General features: G+C 48.4%; 1 protein-coding gene across 1 annotated transcript in view; it reads right to left on the bottom strand.

Moving 5' to 3' along the window:
* Window positions 1–21011, bottom strand: part of TCF7L1 (transcription factor 7 like 1) — a 178496-nt gene that overhangs the window by 20163 nt on the left and 137322 nt on the right. The window contains exon 4 of the mRNA XM_030827990.1: window positions 4558–4641. Coding sequence (XP_030683850.1) covers window positions 4558–4641 — 84 coding nt within the window. The remainder of the gene's footprint in view (window positions 1–4557; window positions 4642–21011) is intronic.

Raw genomic sequence — 21011 nt, 5'->3', positions numbered from 1 at the left:
GGTCCTCCTTCCACTCTGCCTCTGGTTTGTGATTTGCAATTACAACAATGATCCTCGACTCTGGCTGCCCCTTGGAATCTCCTGGGGAGCTTAAAAACTAAGATACCAGCCGCACCCCAGACCAATTAAATCATATCCTTGGGGGATTAGATGCTAAATTCTACAGGCTCATTATCTCTGTTACCTCTGCAATCTGTCCATTTGTTCTGGCACCTAATTCAGGCCCTCATTACCTCTTAGTTTTGCTAATTAAACAGTATTTTCATTGTTCTTTCCCTCTCATTTAATAATAGTAGAGGTAGCGGTAGTGGTGGTGGTGACGCTGGGAGTAGTAAGCTAATAGTTATTGAGGACTTACTTTGTGGTAGAGGCACAATTCTAGACTCATTACAATACACTCGCTCATTTTCGCACAATGACTCTATGAAGTCAGTCCTCTTCTAATCCCCATTTAATAGATGAGGAAACCAAGGCAAAGAGAGATGAGGTAATTTGCTTGGAGCTGCATAAATAGAAAGAGGTGGATCTGGGATTTCAACCAAGTGTATTATACAGCCTCCCACTCACATACCCTCCTCCCCGGGTATCTCAGGTTTTGCTCCTGCACATACACACCTCTCGTTGGAATGAGATGCTCTGCCTCAAACATTGAGAATGATGGCCTTCTCCCCATCTGTTGAATTCCCAGTTAATGTTAAGATTTTCTCCCATAAATGTCCCTTAAGTTTTTGAGGCCTGTTTCTGCTTTGCTATATTATAATATAGACTACGGTAATATAAAATGTACTAGAAAGCTATCCATGTTGCTATCTATAATGCCATGTGTGGCAACGGTTCATGCTTCTCTGCTCTTAGACAAACTAAGGGACCCCTGCTCCACCACAATGCTGAGTTATTATTTGTGGAGCACACATCTGCAATGGTTAGATGTTTGTTTGGCAGTTGGAACTATGGGTGTAGAACTTTCTTGAGAGTTCTACAGCTCTCTTGATGGGATTTTATATATTTTTCTGTCACAAACATTGAGAGTAATAAGTGAAGATGAAGAGCTGATTTATTTGAATAAAAGTCTAGAAAGAAAATGGAAGCTTCAAAAGGACAAACAACTGATTATGTGTATTAATACAATATCTTGGACTCAATGAAAAGATTTACAGGAAGCAGAGAATAGTCAGGCCTCGGCTGTCAGCTGCATTGCAAAAAAGCAGGAAAATGAGTGGAGTTAGTTATTCGATGGCGACTGGAGCGCTGAGCCGGGCTGCAATGGAGTGGCAGAATAAAGGAGGTGACAGAGGTGTGGGAAGTCAGACGGTAAACATTAGAAAAGAAACAGGACGGTGCTCACAGGAACAAGAAGGCTGAACACAGGGTTTTTCTTTCATTTCTCAGAGAAGGATTGCTCTGTGCCAAAGGAAGAATGGGAAACTCAGAGTACACGTGCTAGTTTTGTTTTTTTGTTCACGACAGGGTCTCACTCTGTCACCCAGGCTAGAGTGCAGTGGCACAATCATGGCTCACTGCAGCTTCGAACTCCTGGGCTCAAGAGATCCTCCCGCCTCAGCCTCCTGAGTAGATGGGACTATAGGTGTGAATGACCGCATTTGGCTAATTTTAAAAATTTTGGCCGGGGCAGTGGCTCACGCCTGTAATCCCAGCACTTTGGGAGGCCAAGGAGGGCGGATCACCTGAGGTCGGGAGTTTGAGACCAGCCTGACCAACGTGGAGAAACCCCGGCTCTACTAAAAATACAAAGTTAGCCGGGCATGATGGCACATGCCTGTAATCCCAGCTACTCGGGAGGCTGAGGCAGGAGAATCGCTTGAACCCGGGAGGTGGAGGTTGTGGTGAGCCAAGATCATGCCATTGCACTCCAGCCTGAGCAACAAGAGCAAAATTCCGTCTCAAAAAAAAAAAAAAAAAAAAAAAAAAAAAAAAAAAAAAAATTTTTTTGTAGAGATCTCACCATGTTGCCCAGACTGGTCTCAAACTCCTGGCCTCAAGCAATCCTCCCTCCTTGGCCTCCCAAAGTGTTGAGATTAAAGGCGTGAGCCACCACACCTGGCCCCCATGTGTTAAGTTTTTTTTTTTTTTTTTTTTTTTTTTTTTTTTTGAGACAGAATCTTGCTCTGTTGCCCAGGCTGGAGGGCAATGGCACAATCTCAGCTCACTGCAACTTTCACCTCCTGGGTTCAAGCAATTCTCCTGCCTCAGCCTCACAAATAGCTGGGATTACAGGTGCATGCCACCATGCCAATTTTTTTTTTTCTTTTGAGACGGAGTTTTGCTCTTGCTGCCCAGGCTGGAGTTCAATGGCACAATCTCGGCTCACTGCAACCTCCGCCTCCTGGGTTCAGGTGATTCTCCTGCCTCAGCCTCCCGAGTAGTTGAGATTACAGGTATGCGCCACCACGCCTGGCTAATTTTGTATTTTTAGTAGAGACAAGGTTTCTCCACATTGGTCAGGCTGGTCTCAAACTCTCGACCTGAGGTTATCTGCCTGCCTCAGCTTCCCAATGTGCTGGGATTACAGGGGTGAGCCACCGCGCCTGGTCTCATGTGTTAGTTTTTAAAGGGAAATAGCGTTCTTGAAAAGTAGATGAGGCCGGGCGCGGTGGCTCATACCTGTAATCCCAGCACTTTGGGAGGCCGAGATGGGCGGATCACAAGGTCAGGAGATCGAGACCATGCTGGCTAACACGGTGAAACCCCGTCTCTACTAAAAATACACACAAAAAATTTAGCCGGACGTGGTGGCGAGTGCCTGTAGTCCCAGCTACTCGGGAGGCTGAGTATGGAGACAGGAGAATGGCATCAACCCGGGAGGCGGAGCTTGCAGTGAGCGGAGGTCACGTCACTGCACTCCAGCCTGGGTGACAGAGCAAGACTCCGTCTCAAAAAAAAAAAGTAGACGGAGATGCGACAATATGCAGAGAGACACTAAGACAGAGGGCCCAGCCATCTCAGGAGTGGGCTGGCGGACGGCACAGGAGAGGTAGAGGAAGGCACAGACCTGAAACAGAGATGGCTGCACTGGGGGGAGGTGCGGAGCACAAGCCAGGTCTAGGGTGGGCGGATGTGATCCGGACATCCTCCACCAGGGCTGACTGGCACCACTAGAGGGCACCTGTGTCTCGTGCTTGGCCATCCCAAGTGGGACTCGGGGCCAGAGCCACTACCCTGACTTATGCCTGAGGTGTGGAGTGCTTGTTCAACGGCAGCTTGTGCCTTGGCGACTGGCTGCAGAACCTGCTGCCTTTCCCAGATGGCTAGTCCTGCCACTCACGGTTCCTTCCACTGTCACACTCGCCTGACTCTCTGGTGATGGCTGTGACAATCACCTGAGAGTTGCATGTGGCATCCCACTGTAGATCCCACTGTAAACTCCCAAGGGCTCCACAGGAGAGCGGGTCTCCTGATTCCTGGAAATCACACAGGCTCCCTGCACCCTTATTTATTTAGCTTTCTGCGCATATCTTCTTTCTCTTCCGCTAGACTCTAAGCTTTTAATGAATAAGAATTACCAGTATCTCTTAAAATGTCCTATGAGATGAAATAATGTCTGGGATTCGCTTTAAAACCCAATGCAGCAAGAGGGAAATTCTGGGTGAAGGGAACATGAGAATTCATTATGTAATTCTCTCTACTTTTATACATCTTTAAAATTTTCTATAATTAAACTTTAATAAACATCATAGAAGCCCAACGCTTAATATCTAGTACAGGGCAGTTATAGTGAAGCCCTAGGTCTGCTCGTCTGTAAAATGCATAGGTCATGCAGGATGGGGGTCCCTTCTAACTGCATCCCCTGATTCTGAGGCTCACTGTACAGTGGGCAAGCACCAGCTTGTGGGGTGAGTGCGTCTTAAGGCAAGTGTTGACCCAAGCGCCCAGGAAAAGTCCAGGAAAGTAGGATATCTGGTTCTGTTCCAGGAGCATCTCTTATCGGCTTTGGGTTTCAGTCCTTTGCATGTCCTGAGGAGGCCAGAGGAACTGCTTGGATCCACTGCTCCCATCTCCCAGGATTGTTCAGACCCTCCTTTCCAGCTGGTATTGCCACAGGGCCTGGCAGAAGAGGCTCGGCTGCCCTGAGGAGCATTTGTTTGCATATGTCCTATTGAATTCTTTCCTATAACATCCTGTACAGAAGAGCCTTTTCAGCTATTGCCTGGCAGCTATGAGGGAGAAGAGGAGGCAATTCTGGGTAAGCCTCAACAGGAGAGAGAGGCCACCCTTGCCCACGTGAAGTGGGCAGCGGGCTCAGATGGCAGCCAGGAAGGATCGGAGGCAGGCTTCTGTGATGAACCAGGGTGAGCAGCCAGGGCCGTGGGGGTTAGGGGACGGCTCTTCCAGTTACACAACATCTGAGGCGGTGTGGTGTGTGTGTTGAGGTCACAACCCAATTGTTAGCCCCAAGCACTCAGCTCTTCCTCACTGTACTCATACATTTGAGGAAACACTGTTGGACCCCATCTGCTTCAGCATGATGGCAGAAGGCAGTGGCATGGGATGAGGCCACTAATAGTGGCCCTTTGGTACTTTAAGGTGAAACAGACTTACCAAGTGTGCTGGAGATGGTGACCTCGTGTCCTTGACTGTGGCGCTGGAGGGGACATCGAGGAGGGGCCATTTCATCTGCAGGTACTGCACAGGGAACATAAAAGAAAAAGCTGTTGGTGAGATGAGGCCTCACAAGTACCCAAAGTTTGCTGGGCTCTGCTGTTGGGGTGCCGGGGCAGGCCACTGGGGTGGCCTGCATTTTCATACCACATGCCCTGTACTGGGTCAGTTTCCAAATGATTATAACAGGGGCGAGCATATATTTACAATCACTACCACCCTCACCACGCCCTCTGTCATTTTGCGGGGGTCGGGGGGGGGTCACGAATGACAACTAAGCTGAACTTTAAGCGGTGGAGAGAACCGATCCATTCCAGCACAACCAATCAACATATTCAAAGAACCTGCTGGTGAGGCTCAAGTCCCCTCCCTATGTTGTAGTCATGGACAGGCAGGGCTGATCAAGGAAGCAGAGGCTCCCAGATGGCCATCCTGTCCCATCCATTTCCATTGCTTATGACATCCACACACAATGCTCCCTACAAAACAGCCGTCCAGAAGTATCTGGCAATGAATGAATAAAAGCCATCTGCCTGACACGGAGTCACGGGCAACATCTACCCCAACTCAAGGATGCTGAGCTTTACTTCATTATAGCGTCTCTCAACCCTGAAAAGATTACCCAGTACCCCATTCTTTCTCACGTCAGTGCAAAAAACCCAAACCAAACAGTACCTCCCCAACACACACACACACACACACACACAGACACACACACACACACACACACAATCTCTCTCTCTCTCTGGCAAGGCACAGTCCTTGCCAAGAGCCTGGAAAGAGTGAGTTGAGTGGAGCAGCAGTCAGGAATACTGGGAAGGGCCCTTCTGGGCTCCAGAGCCCTGTATGCACGGGTTCAGGCTCTTACTCTGAACCCATGGCTGTGTGACCCTGAGCGAGTGATTAACAACTCTGAGTCCCAGTTTCAGCATCTGTAAGGCAAGGCTATTATCACTCACAGTACAGGTTGTTCGGAGGACTAGGGACAGTGTCACATATTGAACACAGTGCCTCGCACATGGGAGACATTTGATAAATGACGCCTATTATTTCCATAAGCAAACCATTAGTCTTTGCCAGGAGCAAAAGCGCACATGTTGTCTTAGTGTCAACACTGACAGGTTGCTTCTGGGCAGCAGACCTGCAAGCAGCCTCTTTGCAGAATTCTTGAGACTCCTTTGAGAATGAAAGCTGTAACGGAAAGTGGCGGCTCCAGAAAGTTTCACAGAAAGAAGTCTTTGGCTGGGTACAGTGGCTCATGCCTATAATCCCAGCACTTTGGGAGGTCGAGGCGGATGGATCACTTGAGGTCAGGAGTTCAAGACCAGCCTGGCCAACATGGTGAAACTTCATCTCTACTCAAAAAACAAAAAATAGCTGGGTGTGGTGGCGCAGGACTATCGTCCCAGCTACTCGGGAGGCCGAGGCAGGAGAATGGCTTGAGTCTGGGAGGTGGAGGTTGCAGTGAGCCAAGATCGTGCCACTACACTACAGCCTGGACGACAGAGTGAGACTTTATCTCAAAAAAGAAAAAAAAAGCCTTTGAATCATCCCTCAGTCTGGTCATGTAATATCAGGAAAAACCAATCACAATCTGGCTCTGCTGTGTACAGGAGCAGGAGGGCGATGGGAAGAGCCCCAGAAGGCCCCTTTGCTCTTCATTCACCATAAGTCTTGACCGAGACGGCAGGGACTGGGCTTTCAAAAAGGTGTCCATGGGCAGGAACAATAACTTAAGGTCACATGTGTCACAGGCCAGACTAGCACATGGGATGGGCCAAGCAGGCCTGGTGTGGGAGACCTGGTGGGAAGTGGGAATGAAGCCCTATGAATTAGGACAGCCTTTTCACTTTGTGACCTCTGTACCCCCACCCCTCAGCCCGCAAATGGGGTCTCACCTCTGTCCCTGTCCTCTGCTGACCCTATGTTCTTCCTCCCTTCCCACCACCACCCATCTCTTGCCCTACCCAGAGCCCACACACTCAATATGAATTAACTGGGATTTCAATGGCTGTGGCAAGTTAAAAGCACTGGGCAAATATTGGTATCAATAGTTAAAACTTATTTCCACTGTGAATAACATTTGTGCTACATTTGCACTTGTCAAAGCATTTTCACACACAAAACCCAGTGTAATCTTCACATCAACCGTGCAATGACAAGTAGGGGTGACTATCCCAAATTTTAAAAGGAGCTAGGCCGGGCACAGCGGCTATGCCTGTAATCCCAGCACTTTGGGAGGCCGAGATGGGCAAATCATTTGAGGTCAAGAGTTCAAGACCAGCCTGGCCAACATGGTGAAACCCCGTTTCTTACTAAAAATACAAAAATTAGCTGGGCATGGTGGTGCGTACCTGTAGTCCCAGCTTCTTGGGAGGCTGAGGTAGAAGGATCACTTGAACCCGGGAGGCGGAGGTTGCAGTGAACCGAGATCACACCACTGCACTCCAGCCTGGGTCACAGAGTGAGACCCTGTCTCAAAGAAAAAAAAAAAAAAAGGAGCTAATGGACACAAACAAAGGCTAACCCAAACGGCTTGCCCAACTTCATACAAGACAGCTGGAGCTGGAGCCTAGGTCTCTTGACTTCAAATCCCACACCTTGCACAAGACCAAGTCACGAAGCTTTTCCTAAGACTGTCTTCCTCAACTCTCCACCCGCAGCCTTTTCTTTGCTCAGATGTGTTTTCTCTCTCCTTCTCTGTCTTGCACGGGGCTGGCCACCCAGAAACAGAATGGGTTCGTGCATGTCAGCGTTCTCCTGGAGGGATGCTGAAGGTGCCCAGAGCTTGCACTTGAAGCCTAAACACCACATTAGTTTTTCTAGAAGCAACAACTTGAACATTTCTGGTTTTAAAAATTAAACTACAATAACAACTATCAGGTGCTAAAGAGAAGTATCCCAGCCGGGCGCGGTGGCTCACGCTTGTAATCCCAGCACTTTGGGAGGCCGAGGCTGGCGGATCACGAGGTCAGGAGATCGAGACCACGGTGAAACCCCGCCTCTACTAAAAATACAAAAAATTAGCCGGGTGTGGTGGCGGGCGCCTGTAGTCCCAGCTGCTCGGAGAGGCTGAGGCAGGAGAATGGCATGAACCCGGGAGGCGGAGCTTGCAGTGAGCCGAGATTGCGCCACTGCACTCCAGCCTGGGCGACAGAGCGAGACTGTGTCCCAAAAAAAAAAAAAAAAAAAGAGAAGTATCCCAAATCTATACCCCCTAATATTAAACAGGACAGATGGGTACCCTAAAATCCATCAACTCTACCAGCATCTGCTCCCTATTTAGGGCCAAAAAGACACACATTCATTCTTGTTGGCTTACCAGGGATGTCCTTAGATCATATGGGGGTGGTCCAAAGAAATGTAAACCCTAGTTTGGGATGGTGCTAGAGTTTTGGGTCTTTTTTTTTTTTTTTTTTTTTTTGAGACGGAGTCTCGCTCTGTCGCCCAGGCTGGAGTGCAGTGGCGCAATCTCAGCTCACTGCAAGCTCCGCCTCCCGGGTTCATGCCATTCTCCTGCCTCAGCCTCTCCGAGTAGCTGGGACTACAGGCGCCCCCCACCACGCCCGGCTAATTTTTTTGTATTTTTAGTAGAGACGGGGTTTCACCATGGTCTCGATCTCCTGACCTCGTGATCCGCCCGCCTCGGCCTCCCGAAGTGCTGGGATTACAGGCGTGAGCCACCGTGCCCGGTGAGTTTTGGGTCTTAAATAATCCTCTCAAGTGACCTTATAGATTGTCTGGCAGAGTTGGCTTGTAGGACTGTAGCGCACTGTTTCTCAATCTCAGCACTATGACATTTTGGGCTGGATAATTTTTTTATTGGGGGTGGTGGGCTGTCCTGTAAAGTTTAACATCTTTGGCCTCTAACTATAATACTAAATGCCGATGCACTCCCATACAGACAATCAAAAATGTCTCCAGATTTTGCCAAATGTCTCCTGGGGCTGAGGGAGAGAATCCTCCCTCCCCCAACTGAGAATCACTGCTCTAGTGGCCAAGGAGCTGGTACCCAATACACTGCGAGCTCCATGAGGGTTTGTCTCCCTTGGTGCTGGGGATATCAAGGTACAGGTACATTTATGTATGCTTGTATTTTGTACACACATTCAGAGTAAGGGTTTTCAGTAATAGCCACTCTTTTGGGTGTCTGACCATGTACTTGTTTTATCTATGTAACAAGAAGTCTTGGCTTCTGCTGGGAGGAGACCACACTGGCCATGCCTACCACTGATACCTGGCCCCTTACAGACAAGTCAGGCAGTGTGAAGGAAAAGACCAGAAGGGAGAGGTGGTCCTGGGAACAGTGAGCATCTCACCGGGACTGACCCTGCTCCAGCCATGCCTGGGGTGGTGTGGGGACGGTGTGCAGAGAGGGACTCACTCTGGGAGGCAGGGGTGTGGAGGATTGTCACTTCCCCTTTTCTATTTGTCTTTTTAAGATTTGGAGATGAGTGATGGGGGGAGGAGGAAGAGCTCTAAGACTTTGGAGCCCCTACAGCTTGGCCATGGATAGCCTCTGCATCACAGCTCTGAGGAAAGGACAGTAGGAGCCAGTGACACCCGTTGTAATCCTCTTCCACTGCAGTACCAGAGATTTGAAGATGGCCAGGTAGTTCTGAATTCCTAGGTCAGGCCCAGCCCAACTAGAGTGGAAATAAAGTTCTTCTCTTTATTTATTTATTTTTATTTTTTATTTTTAGAGATGAGGGTCTTGCTATGTTGCCCAGGCTGGTCTTCAACGCCTGGGCTCAAGCAATCCTCCCGCCTTGCTCTCTCAAAGTGCTGGGATTACAGGTGTGAGCCACCATGCCCAGCCAATAAAGCTCTTCTTAGCTGTGAGGCCAACCCCACGATCACCCTGAGGTCAATCACTCATGGGTGGGAGCATGTCCTTGGAGAAGTAAATGATGGCTGACTGTGCTTAGATTCTTTGCATGGTAATGGTATGTGGGCAGGTTAAAACTGCTGGTTTCTCCATGCCCAGTCTAGGCTACATTTAACTGGCTCTGCAAGGCCCAGCTCCTGACCAGTGTGTCATGGCTGGGCTTCAGCCCATAGAGAAGATGTGTACACAGGCTGGTCCAGCCACCTCCCTCCTGGGGGATGTCCACTGGACTGTAACACATTGAAATGATGATGAATGGCATCAATGCAACTGATGGCCAAGCAACAGCGATCGCTCCCACTTCTGGGGTGCTTTCTGTGGGTTAAATACTCGCTTTTGGATATTCAAAAATAGAAAGGAAAACACCAAACCCAAACGGCAGGTACTACTGTCTTCGATTTACTACATCGTGACTATCTAAGACAGGACAGATACACAGTTTTCCAGTCTCACTGAATCTGAGAAGCTTTTCTGGGGACTGGGGTTCTGCTACTGTGGTTCACAGTTAAGTAGATTGAGGCTGTGGTTTAAAACATATCTTTACCTCGTTAAGGAAGGATGATTCTAATCCTATTTTTACATTGTTTTCATTGGAGCAGTTGTTGCATTTTTCTCGCAGCATTTACCAAAATGGTCATGTGGTTTCTCTTATTTGACTCATTTATGAGATGTAGCAATAGATTATGATATAGCAACAGATTTTCTTACATGAAGACATTTTTGCCTTTCCCAGGTAAGCCCTATTTGGTCATGGTGGTTTGTTCCTTCTTATGCTGTATTGTGGAATGCCAGTCATGTTTTAAATTTTTGACTTTTACATTCCTAAGTAAAGGTGAACAAAGTTTTCTTTTCTTTGGGTGACATCTTTATCGAGTGTTGCCATCAGTGTTCTTGTGGCTTTATTATTCAGAGGGGCTCTGCTCCTCTCTTTCTTAATGTTTTGGGCCCCTCCTTAGAGCCCTCCTTGGGGCAAGCACTTGGCCCGGCGGGCTGTTTCTACTCAACGTGGATCTCGGGAAGGGTCCCTCTGAAAGATGCTGTCACTAGAGAGCTAGAGTCCCCTTTCCTGCAGGGAGGCGGAGAATCCATCCTACAGAATCCTCGCATTGATTGGAGCCATGGAGCAGATTAATTGCAGCTGTGCCCTGGAATTTCCCCAACACACAAATCTTCGTGATGTAAAACAGCTGGGAGGAAATCCCAGCATGCCCTGTACAGAGGCAGGACTGCCAATGAGCTACGGAGATTAACCCTCTGGCTCCCAGAAGGTAGGGAGGGCCCCGCCCCAGCCGTCCTCACCCTGTCCCACACTTGCTTAGTGTGGACAGGACTCTACAGGGCTCGGGGGAACGCCCACATTCTCCCTGTTCACACGTTCTCACAGAAAAGCCTTTAAGCAGGGCCTGGGCAACAGAGGAAACAAAGCTTCATGTTACAGAATCCACAGCTCCCCACAGTTGCACGCAAGGAAAACAAGTCAGCTCCAAAAACTGCACAGGTGAGAAAACTCCAGCCCAGAGAACGCCTTCCGCTGCTTCTAGAGGACAGGCCCAGTAGGCAGAGAAAGCGCCCCTTGCTCCAGCCCCACAGTCTCGCCCATTTTTGGCCACTTGCCCATCAGCAGACGCAAAGGGTCCCCGTTTTGGTGACTGGTCCTTCCTGCCTCTCTGGACCCCTATGGTAAATAGTGACTTTGGGGACCTAGAGCCAGGATCCCCTTTGATAGCGAAGCAAGGGTTGCCCAGGCTTTTCGGAAGATGTAAAGTCCCAGTGCCACCCAGAACCCAAAGCTACACCCAAACTCCGGGTGCAGGCGGCTTCCCACCACAGTGACAATGACATTCTTCAAAATGCTCTCCTTGTCCTCTTAGAGGCTCTATGTAACAGGAACCTATACTATAACCGTATTATAAATGAAAAATGTGAAGAAGCGATCCGTGTCTACCTGTCTCCATTCTGCCACAGTTGCAGTGGTTTCTTGCTTGGACTACTGCAAATCCTACCAGAGTCAGCCTTCTAAACACCAGTCACATCTCTCCCCTGCTCAAAACACTTCCCTGGTTGGTTTCTGGGGTCAAGAGATAAAGCCCCCAAACTCACCAGCAATCCCACACCACCCTATCCTTCTGGCTTCTGCCCTTACCGCCCCCCACCCCAGCTGCACAGAGTCCTCACTGCACTCTGAACGCACCACGCTGCCCTGCTGCTCCCCGGCCTGCTGTGGCCTTTACTGCATCCTTCACTTGTGGGAAACTTTAACCTCCCTTCTTCAAAACCCAGTCCTCCCAAGGTCACCCTCCTTGGCATGAGTCCTCCACGGGTCCATCGCTCTCGAGGAGCGGCACACGGTGTTTCCACAGCACTCACCAGGCTACTCCTCCCGCTTTGCACACTCTGTCTGCCCTTGGGACTGTAAGTTCCTCAAGGGTCATGCTGCACCTCAATTCCTCACCCAGAACCCGGCAATCATGATGTGTTGAAACCCTGTCCCATGCTGTATTAATGCAGTGAGCTTAGGCCCAGTTTCCACATCTGTAATGTGGGGTTGAACAGCCTCTCCCTGAAGCCTTTAGAGCAGGGGAGAGATGTGACTGGTGTTTAGAAGGCTGACTCTGGTAGGATTTGCAGTAGTCCAGGCAAGAAACCACTGCAACTGTGGCAGAATGGAGACAGGGAGACACGGATCGCTTCTTCACATTTTTCATTTATAATACGGTTATAGTATAGGTTCCTGTTACATAGAGCCTCTAAGAGGACAAGGAGAGCATTTTGAAGAATGTCATTGTCACTGTGGTGGGAAAGCCGCCACACAGGAGCCCATTTCACTCGTGGCAATGCCTGCTTCTCACAGTAACTGGCTTAGTTCTGCCGAGAATATGTAAACGTAGCATGGAGGCTGGGATGCCCAACTTGGCCAGTTCCTGGAGACCTGTTTCTATCTTCTGTAGGAAAGTTCACAAATGAATCTAAGTTTGAAAATACACTGACACTGAGCAATGAACTCAGGAACAGGGAGACAGAAAAGCTTTCCCAATTGGGAAAACATTTTTAGTTTTCAGCAGTCAGTAAGAGAAAACGAAAGTGTAAAGAACTTGTTCCCAAACAAGATGGATTAGACAAAGAGTTCCAGGGGCAAAAGTATAAAACAAGTTTTATACTCTTATCCCTTCTTTCTTAAGAATGAGTCATTTATGCCTTTGCTTAACTTTGTGGATGGCACTAAATCCCAAACACATTTTTTGTTTTACCTGAGGGTAGGTTAGATTCTTTCTTGAGGTATTGTTTTTTTTTTTTTTTTTTTTTTTGAGATGGAGTCTCGGTCTGTCGTCCAGGCTGGAGTGCAGTGGTGCAATTATAGATCACTGCAACCTCCACCTCCTGGGCTCAAGCTCAAGCAATCCTCCTATCTCAGCCTCTCAAGTAGCTGGGACCACAGGCATGCGCCACCACGCCTGGCTAATTTTTTGTATTTTTGGCAGAGACAGGGTTTCACCATGTTGCCCTGACTGGTCTTGAACTCTTGAGCTCAAGTGATCTGCCCGCCTTCACCTCCCAATTCTGCTGGCATTACAGGGGTGAGCCACCGCACCTGGCGTGCACTGGTCTTAAACCAATGAAGTGACTGCTCTCTCTAGCACTTGTCACAGCATTTAGTCAACAAATGGTTTTAAAGCCCATGCACTGGTAGCAGAGGGGCTCCAAAAGCATTTCATGACTGAATAGTAAACTCAAAAGTAAGAGTGTGTCAATTAGGTGTCAGTTTCACCAAACACCTCTTTCCCCTGCTTTGCCCAAATGATTCTTTCTTTTCTGGATGATCTCAAACTATTCTCTTCCCCTCCCATTCCAAGGAACCTGGCAATTTTGCCTCCTAGATTTGATGAAAGGTTTGTTTTTAAAAACTGGCTCCTCCACAGAAGCCAAGCTTTCGTTTTAGAGCACAGGAAGCAAGAGATCAGGGTTCCAGGCTCTTTCTAACCTTTCTGGACTCCATCTTCTCACCTTTAAAATGGGAATATTTTACTTCATCAGCCTAAAGCAGGGGCCTGGACTAGATGGTCTCCTTTGGAAGGAAAAGTCAAATGCAGCTGTTTGTCTAAACACAGAGGGCGCTGAGAGTGCCGACCGTGTTGAGGTGTTCAACAAACATGGAATCAGGGGTCCTAGCTGAACCCCACTTACAAGCTGTGTGCCTGTGTACATCACCTTTCAGAACCTCTGGTTTCCACATGTAAAATAGGAATAAGAACACCTACTGCCTGGCAGAGTGATTATCTCACGTGTGGCTGTCACACTCAAGTGTGAGTGTTCTCTCACACTGGAGAGGACCAGGCAGAGTGTGGGGCATGCGGACAGCTTGTAAGAAATCTGTGTTCAGTCACTAAATGTGTAAGTTATTGGTATTCTAGGAGCCTGTGACCTGCACTTTACCTTGGGAGACAGGTCTGGTTCAGTGGTGTGTTGGTAAATGCCTAACAACTGGCTCTCTAAGCAAAAAACAAAGTGTAAAACCAAAGCATTTGCTGGTATTCATGGTGTAAATACTCCTGCTGATTTCAAGGTACCACAACGAGTCACTGAAGGCTCATTGCGGAAGAGATGCTACCAATTGGCTGGGTGCCAGCTGGCTCGAGCACACCAATGCCTGTGGGCAGGAGCTGGGTTGGGGGGGTGGTCTCAGATGTGTCCTGACTTGCTGGGACCGCTGGAAAGCTGAGACACACATGGTTCTCAGCTGACGTGGGCCTGCTTGAGGTCTTGATGGAGAGCCGGACACTTGGCTAGGTATGTCCCCCTGACAGCTGCATGCTCTGGAGGAGGGAAAACTCTGCTCCCAGAGCACTAGGCATAACCATTCTGTGGTGGCCCTGACCAGGGGGACCCCGGGACAGAGCCCCAGGCTTTCAAACAATGTCAAAGTTCAACTTGCTTTCGGGTCCGCAGTTCTGCAGCCTGGAGTGCTGGGCCTGCTGAGTCACAAGCTGCCTCTCCCATCGGCTGTGACATTGGGTTTGCTGGGCCTGGGCAGTGTCCGTGCTCACTGCCCAGCCACCAATGCGCTGCAGGAAGTGTCTTCGTGGAAACTGGCTTTGGAGACCCGGTCCTCCATTCCCTGAGGTGAACCCTGCCGGGACCCTCCCTCTGTCTCTCCCCTATCGCTGTGCGCCTGGGAATCTACTGACACGCTTCCCTCCCCTCAAGCCCTCAGGTGAGAACATCTGCCCAAGCCCCCATGGGATGCAGAGTCCACCTGCTGGCCTCTGATCAGGAGCTCAGACTGGGCTGAAAGAGCAAATGCCTTTCTCCTTCACAGCCTGCAGCCTGTTCTCCAGCCTGCACATACCCACCCACGCCACTCTGCCCCCAACTCCATTCGCCAGCATAGTAGGGCTGGTCCCAGCCATCCCCACAGAGCTGCCTCCTCCTGGGTTACAGCTACATAGCAGCCACCATAGGGTGGTGCCATAACTGACTCAAGGGGCCCATGCTCACAGACATGGAGGTGTTTCCCAGGCTTCTGCTGCAGTGAACACCCTTGAACACTCACAATGTCGCCCATGTATGTCTATAGTGGGAGGACACATTTCCAGCTGCGAGGGGAATCACTAGGCCAAAGATATGCACACTTAAGTTCTGAGGAGTGTTATTAAATTTCTCCCAGTTGACACTGCTAACAGCAACCTGGGAGAGGGCTTATTTCCCCACACCCTTGCCCATACAAGGTTATTAAACTGTTTAAACTTTGCCAAACTGACAGGTAAAAAAGTCCCTCGCTGGAGTTTCCATTACTCTTGTAATGAGTGAGGCTGCGAATTGTCCTCTGTATGGGTGATGATTTGAAGGAGGGAAAAAAGATGTGTGTGGCACAGAGGAAGTGGGGCGCACAATCTGCTGGATGGTGGGGACGGGGGAGGATGAGCATGGAGTCACTGCAGGTGAAACACAGGAGGGGTCTGTGGGTTCCTTGCAGCTGGCACAGCCTGTGCAACCTCTCCTGCACTTGATCTTCACTCAGGTGGAAGAGGCCAGAGAGAAGGAGCTGAGGCTGAGGCTGTGCACTGTTGTGAGTGAGGAGGAGGCGGGAGGAGAGCCCAGGAAGCTGCTGGTGGGCAGCTGCCCCTTCTGGTTCTCCCCCTTTCCCTTCCCAGCATGTACACAGGCTGCTTACGTGCCCTCCCTGCCTCCTAGGTACTTCTCAGCCCCCAGAAGGGTGGCTTCTGTTCCACTCCCTCTGTCTTTGCACGCTCCTGTCTCTAGACACTCTCCTGTCTTTGCAAGGGCATGGATGACTTTAGAAAGAAAATAAAGGCAACTGGCTTTTGAACTGCCACATGACATGGGCAGCTCTGGGGAAGCCTCTCCTGCCTCCTGCCCTGTAGCTGCAGGTTCTGCATGCCTTCTGGGTGATTTTTTTATTGATTGATTGATATACTGGTTATTGGATTGATTGATAGGGTCTTGCCCTGTCAGCCAGGCTGGAGTGCAGTGGCACGATTGTAGCTCACTGCAGCCTTGACTTCATGGAATCAAGCAATCCTCCCACATCAGCCTCCTGCATAGCTGGGACTACAGGCAAGCACCACACCACCCGGCTAATTTTTTTTTTTTTTGGTAGAGACAGGGTCTCACTATGTTGCCCAGGCTGGTCTCAAACTCTTGGCCTTAAGTGATCCTCCCACCTTAGCCTCCCAAAGTGCTTGGGATTATAGCTTTGAGCTACCACGCCCAGCCATTCACATTTATTGACCTGAACAAACTGTCCTGGACAAACTGTTCAGTGAGAAAAGCCAATTAAATAATCTGGAAGCATAGTCACCCAAATGTTATCACTGGATTTTTAACATTTCAGGCAATTTTATTAGTTTCTTTTTCATATTTTTCTTCTTCACTTGAAATTTTTACAATCAGTATGTCTTACATCATAGAAACAGTAAGCAAAGCTATTAACACTAACCCCAGATGAATTATTTTCAATCCTGTGCCTTCAGTGTACCTAACCAGAAACCTCAAAATCCACTTTAATGCCTTTAGTTACCTCCCTAACCTGCTCTGGGCCACCCAGTTCCATGGCTTCTGGACATCTTTTGAACCCTATTCCGAGGAGGGGCCCCTGCAGCAGCCTTCTGGGTTTGCTTGAGCTCCTGCAGGTTCTCACCCAGGAGGAAGGCAGCGGGGGTGGGGGGCAACCTGGTTTGAAAGGGATGGTAGTGGGCTGCAAACCACATCGGCAGGTTGCTTTGCCTCACATTGACAAAATGTCTGTTGTCCAAGAATAGGGTAGTTGACAGAAATGAAGGGTGCTCCTGTTCTCAGTTCATCTCTTCCAGTCTACCCTTCACTTACCTCTAGAAACATCTTTCTAAAATATAAAACTATGCTGTTTAAAGCTAGCAGGAGGCTACCCATTCTTACAGGACTGCCTACCAGATGATCAAGATGCAGTGACAGCTCTGTACAGAGCCCTCCATCAATGTTTAGTGAGTGTCTCATATAAAAGGTGGCTGTTTATATGCATGATATACCACAGGAGAGATTTTTTAAAGTATATAAATAACTAGACTATAAGCCTATAAATGACAGGTTCAGATAAGACAGGGATCGCAATGGGCAAGAATTATCGTGGAACAACTGAAAACTTCATAGAGGAGGTGGCATCTGTGCTGGGTCCTGCAGGCAGGATATACTTCTATAGTTGTTTTACTTTTTAAAGCATTCCATATTAATTATCTGATTTGATATTACTGACTCCTGGATATAAGTAAAGCAGATACTATTATGTTCATTTAAAAAATGGGAAACTGGGCCGGGCGCGGTAGCTTACGCCTGTAATCCCAGCATTTTCGGAGGCCGAGGCAGGAGGATCACGAGGTCAGGAGCTCAAGACCAGCATGGCCAATATGGCGAAACCCCGTCTCTACTAAAAATACAAAAATTAGCCGGGTGTGGTGGCGGGTGCCTGTAATCCTAGCTACTTGGGAGGCTAGGCAGGAGAACTGCTTGAATCTGGGAGACAGAAGTTGCAGTGAGCTGAGATCACACCATTGCACTCCAGCCTGGGTGACAGAGGGAGACTCCGAATCAAAAAAAAAAAAAAAAAAAAAAAAGGAAACTGAGCCTGCTGGAGGCTGTTGGATTTACTCGACACTGGCACTAGAATATAGGACGTTGGGCGTTTATGTTGTAACTCTGAGGGTACAAGGACATGATTTCTGCCTTCTAGAAACTTGTGGGTGGGAATGGGACGCACACTTGTAATCGCAGCATTTTGGGAGGCTGAGGCAGGTGGATCACTTGAGCCCAGGAGTTCAAGACCAGCCTGGGAAACAAAGTGAGATGAGACCCCGTCTCTACAAAAATACAAAAAAAATTAGCCAGGTGTGGTGGCACACGCTTGTAGTCCCAGCTACCTGAGAGGCTGAGCTGGGAGGATCAATTCAGCCCTGGAGTTCGAGGATACAGTGAGCTGTGATTGCGCCACTGCACTCCAGCCTGGGTGACAGAGTGAGACTCTGTCTCTAAATAAAAAATAAACTTCCAACTGATCTCGGAATCTTGGGATAGCAAATATGGGGCACAGGAGAGGTCCCATCCCTCTGTGCTTGTGGCAGACACTGCTAGTAGACCATGGCACTCTTTCTTGCTAAAGCTGGGTACGACCTCAGAATCTTCAACACTGAGGCAGCTACTAACAGTTGATTAAAATTGACCTGTAAGGTGCAATCTATTTATTCTCTCTGATTTACGCCAAGAGGTAGATACAGATGTTCTGTCTGGTGAGAAGGAGGGGCAGAAACCAGGTTGTAAAATCATCTCTCCTGGCTGGCACAAAGCAGAACTCAGCTCCTAGACAGAGGTGAAGGCTTCACCAAGAATGTGACTAGATGGCAAAAACAGTCATAATTTGCAGAAAGTCCATTGACCAAAAGCAGGCCTGAGAATTCTAAAGTTTATGGACTTTCCCCTATGGGAGGAGAAGCTGGAAAGCATCCCAGGTATTGAGGAGAAAGGAAGCAGGATCTGTGTATAATCAATGGGGAACAGGAAGCGCTTATCTGGGGCCAGTGAAATACTCAACACAAAAAAGCAGCCAGGCAGCCTGGAGCTGCCTTCCAACCACAGAGCTTCAAGGGTCTCTCAGAACCCTTCCCCGTGGCTCCTGCAGGCCCAGCAGCTGGCCAAAGTCAACAACTCCTGGGCACCGGGAGATGGGAAATGTCTGAGGGGGCCTCTCCATAGACGGGCAGTTCCAGGAGAGATCTCCGACCCCACAGGTGAACAAGGACACAGGAGAATAAGGGTCACACCAGCCACCTCTACACAGGGCCATTGCTCCTGATAAAGGAGCCTGAAGAATGGGTCCTGCACCCTACCCTAGTGTGTATGCAAATGTGGGTGCACATGCGGCTTACATATCTCAGGGAACACCACCATTTTCTGTCCATATTGAAGGGAGGGTGCAGGAAGTTATGATGGACAGTGGAAGGGCTGAGAAGTTCCCATCTCAGTACTATTAAACAACACCTCCTATTTTTTAGTACCTAAAATATTTACATTAATAGGCCTTAAAATATATATGTATTTTTGGCTGGGTGTGGTGGCTCACGCCTGTAAGCCCAGCACTTTGGGAGGCTCACCTGAGCCCAGGATTTCAACACTAGCCTGGGCAACATGGTGAAACCCTGTCTGTACAAAACACAACAAAACAAAAATGTATATATAGCCAAACAAAATTATAAATACATATGTGTGTGTGTATTTTTATGTATGTGTATGCACATGTATATACATATACACAATTACACATACATGTTACAGGCAAAGTTTGATATCTTGGATACTGTTGCTTACAGTGAAGCTCCATGTCTAAAAAGTGGAAAAAAGTGAATCAATTCAAAGAAAAATAATTATGTAAATAGTATAGGTGGTATGTGGCAAAGATTATGCGAGTAAGTGTCATCCGGGGAATACTCGTTGGATTGCATGTTTGTGGCTATCTAGGGGCTACTGCCAGTTGTGGATGAGGTCACCCCTAGGAATTGGAGAAAGAGGCTCTGCACACAAACTCAAAGGTCAGAGTGTCCCAGGACATACCACTATTGTCTTCCCAAATTGCTTCTCACCGAGATCTATCATCTCTCTCTTCTCACGTACCTGCAGGGTCAAAACCTCAGACATCTTTTCCTCCACCTTCTTCCTCACTTTGTCATCTAGCCCATCAAGTCCTGTGTTTTTTCCATCTCAACTACCACTATCTTGCAATGGCTCCCTAACATTCACCTTGCCCCACACTCGTTCCTCCAGGTCGGTCACACACCCTGCTGCCCGCTGACTTTCCAGCTCACAGCCAGGCTCATTTCCTCGCTTAGCTTCCCCTAAGCTCTTTGGGGATAGGCATCCAATCTTTTTTTTTTTTTTTTTTTTTTTTTAACCTGCCGCTTCAGAAAGCCATCCAGGCTGGGCACGGTGGCTGACGCCTGTAATCCCAGCACTTTGGGAAACCGAGGAGGGTGGATCACCTGAGGTCAGGAGTTCGAGACCAGCCTGGCCAACATGGTGAAACCCCGTCTCTACGAAAAGTACAAAAACTAGCCGGGCATGGTGGCGGGCGCCTGTAATCCCAGCTACTCAGGAGGCAGAGGTTGCAGTGAGCCGAAATTGCGCCACTGCACTCCAGCCTGGGTGACATGAGCGAGACTCTGTCTCAAAAAAAAAAAAAAAAAAAAAAAAAGGCATCCAATCTTATTTGCCCTTTGGGTCCCCACGGCCTTTAGCACAGCATATCATTTGTGAGAGGTGCTTGATGACTATTGCAGGGTGTTCTAGGATTAACCAAATTAGAGGTGCAAGTCCTCTCTGGAGGTGTTGCCTCCCAGGCAGCTCTAGTGGAAATATTGTATGCAAAGGCAATTAGTGGTCACACTCCTGGGGTTGTTGCCACAGACCCTAATTTAGCTGACCTAGGGTGAGAACAGAGAAACCATCACCTTTTGGGAGAATGATGGATAGAGGGAATGGGAAGGTCCGCTGCCAGTGGAGACCCTATGAGGCGAGTAAGACTCCATTTACCTAAAGTGATCAAATAAAAAACATTTACCGATATCATATCTGCTTCTATTTTTATATTTTCCCCTACAGTTAATATATTATAAAAAAAAATAAAAACATTCTAATCTTTTGTAGCTGGGGGCCTTGATGCTGGGATTCTTCCATTCAGCCCTGCTGTGGAATACAGCACTTCTGAAATTCATACTCTGTTTGATATTAGTATCATTTCAGATAAGCAAATAAGTATGTGCCAAAGCCAAGGACAGGAAACTGTCTGCATAAATCTTGGATAAACAGGTTTTTTTAAAGAAAACATTTAGTGATGTGTTACCTTGTGCCAGATACTCCATGTGTTATTTCGTTTAACCCCACAGCCTTATAAGTTGATGCTATTATTATCCTCATTTAACAGATGAAGGGATTAAGGTACAAAGATGTTAACTAACTTGCCCAAGTCTAT

Source organism: Nomascus leucogenys, chromosome 14 (assembly GCF_006542625.1).
Source record: "Nomascus leucogenys isolate Asia chromosome 14, Asia_NLE_v1, whole genome shotgun sequence".
NCBI classification, from domain to species: Eukaryota; Metazoa; Chordata; class Mammalia; order Primates; family Hylobatidae; genus Nomascus; species Nomascus leucogenys.
The sequence above is the reverse complement of the archived record's forward strand: the minus strand, read 5'-3'. Positions and strand labels throughout refer to the sequence as shown.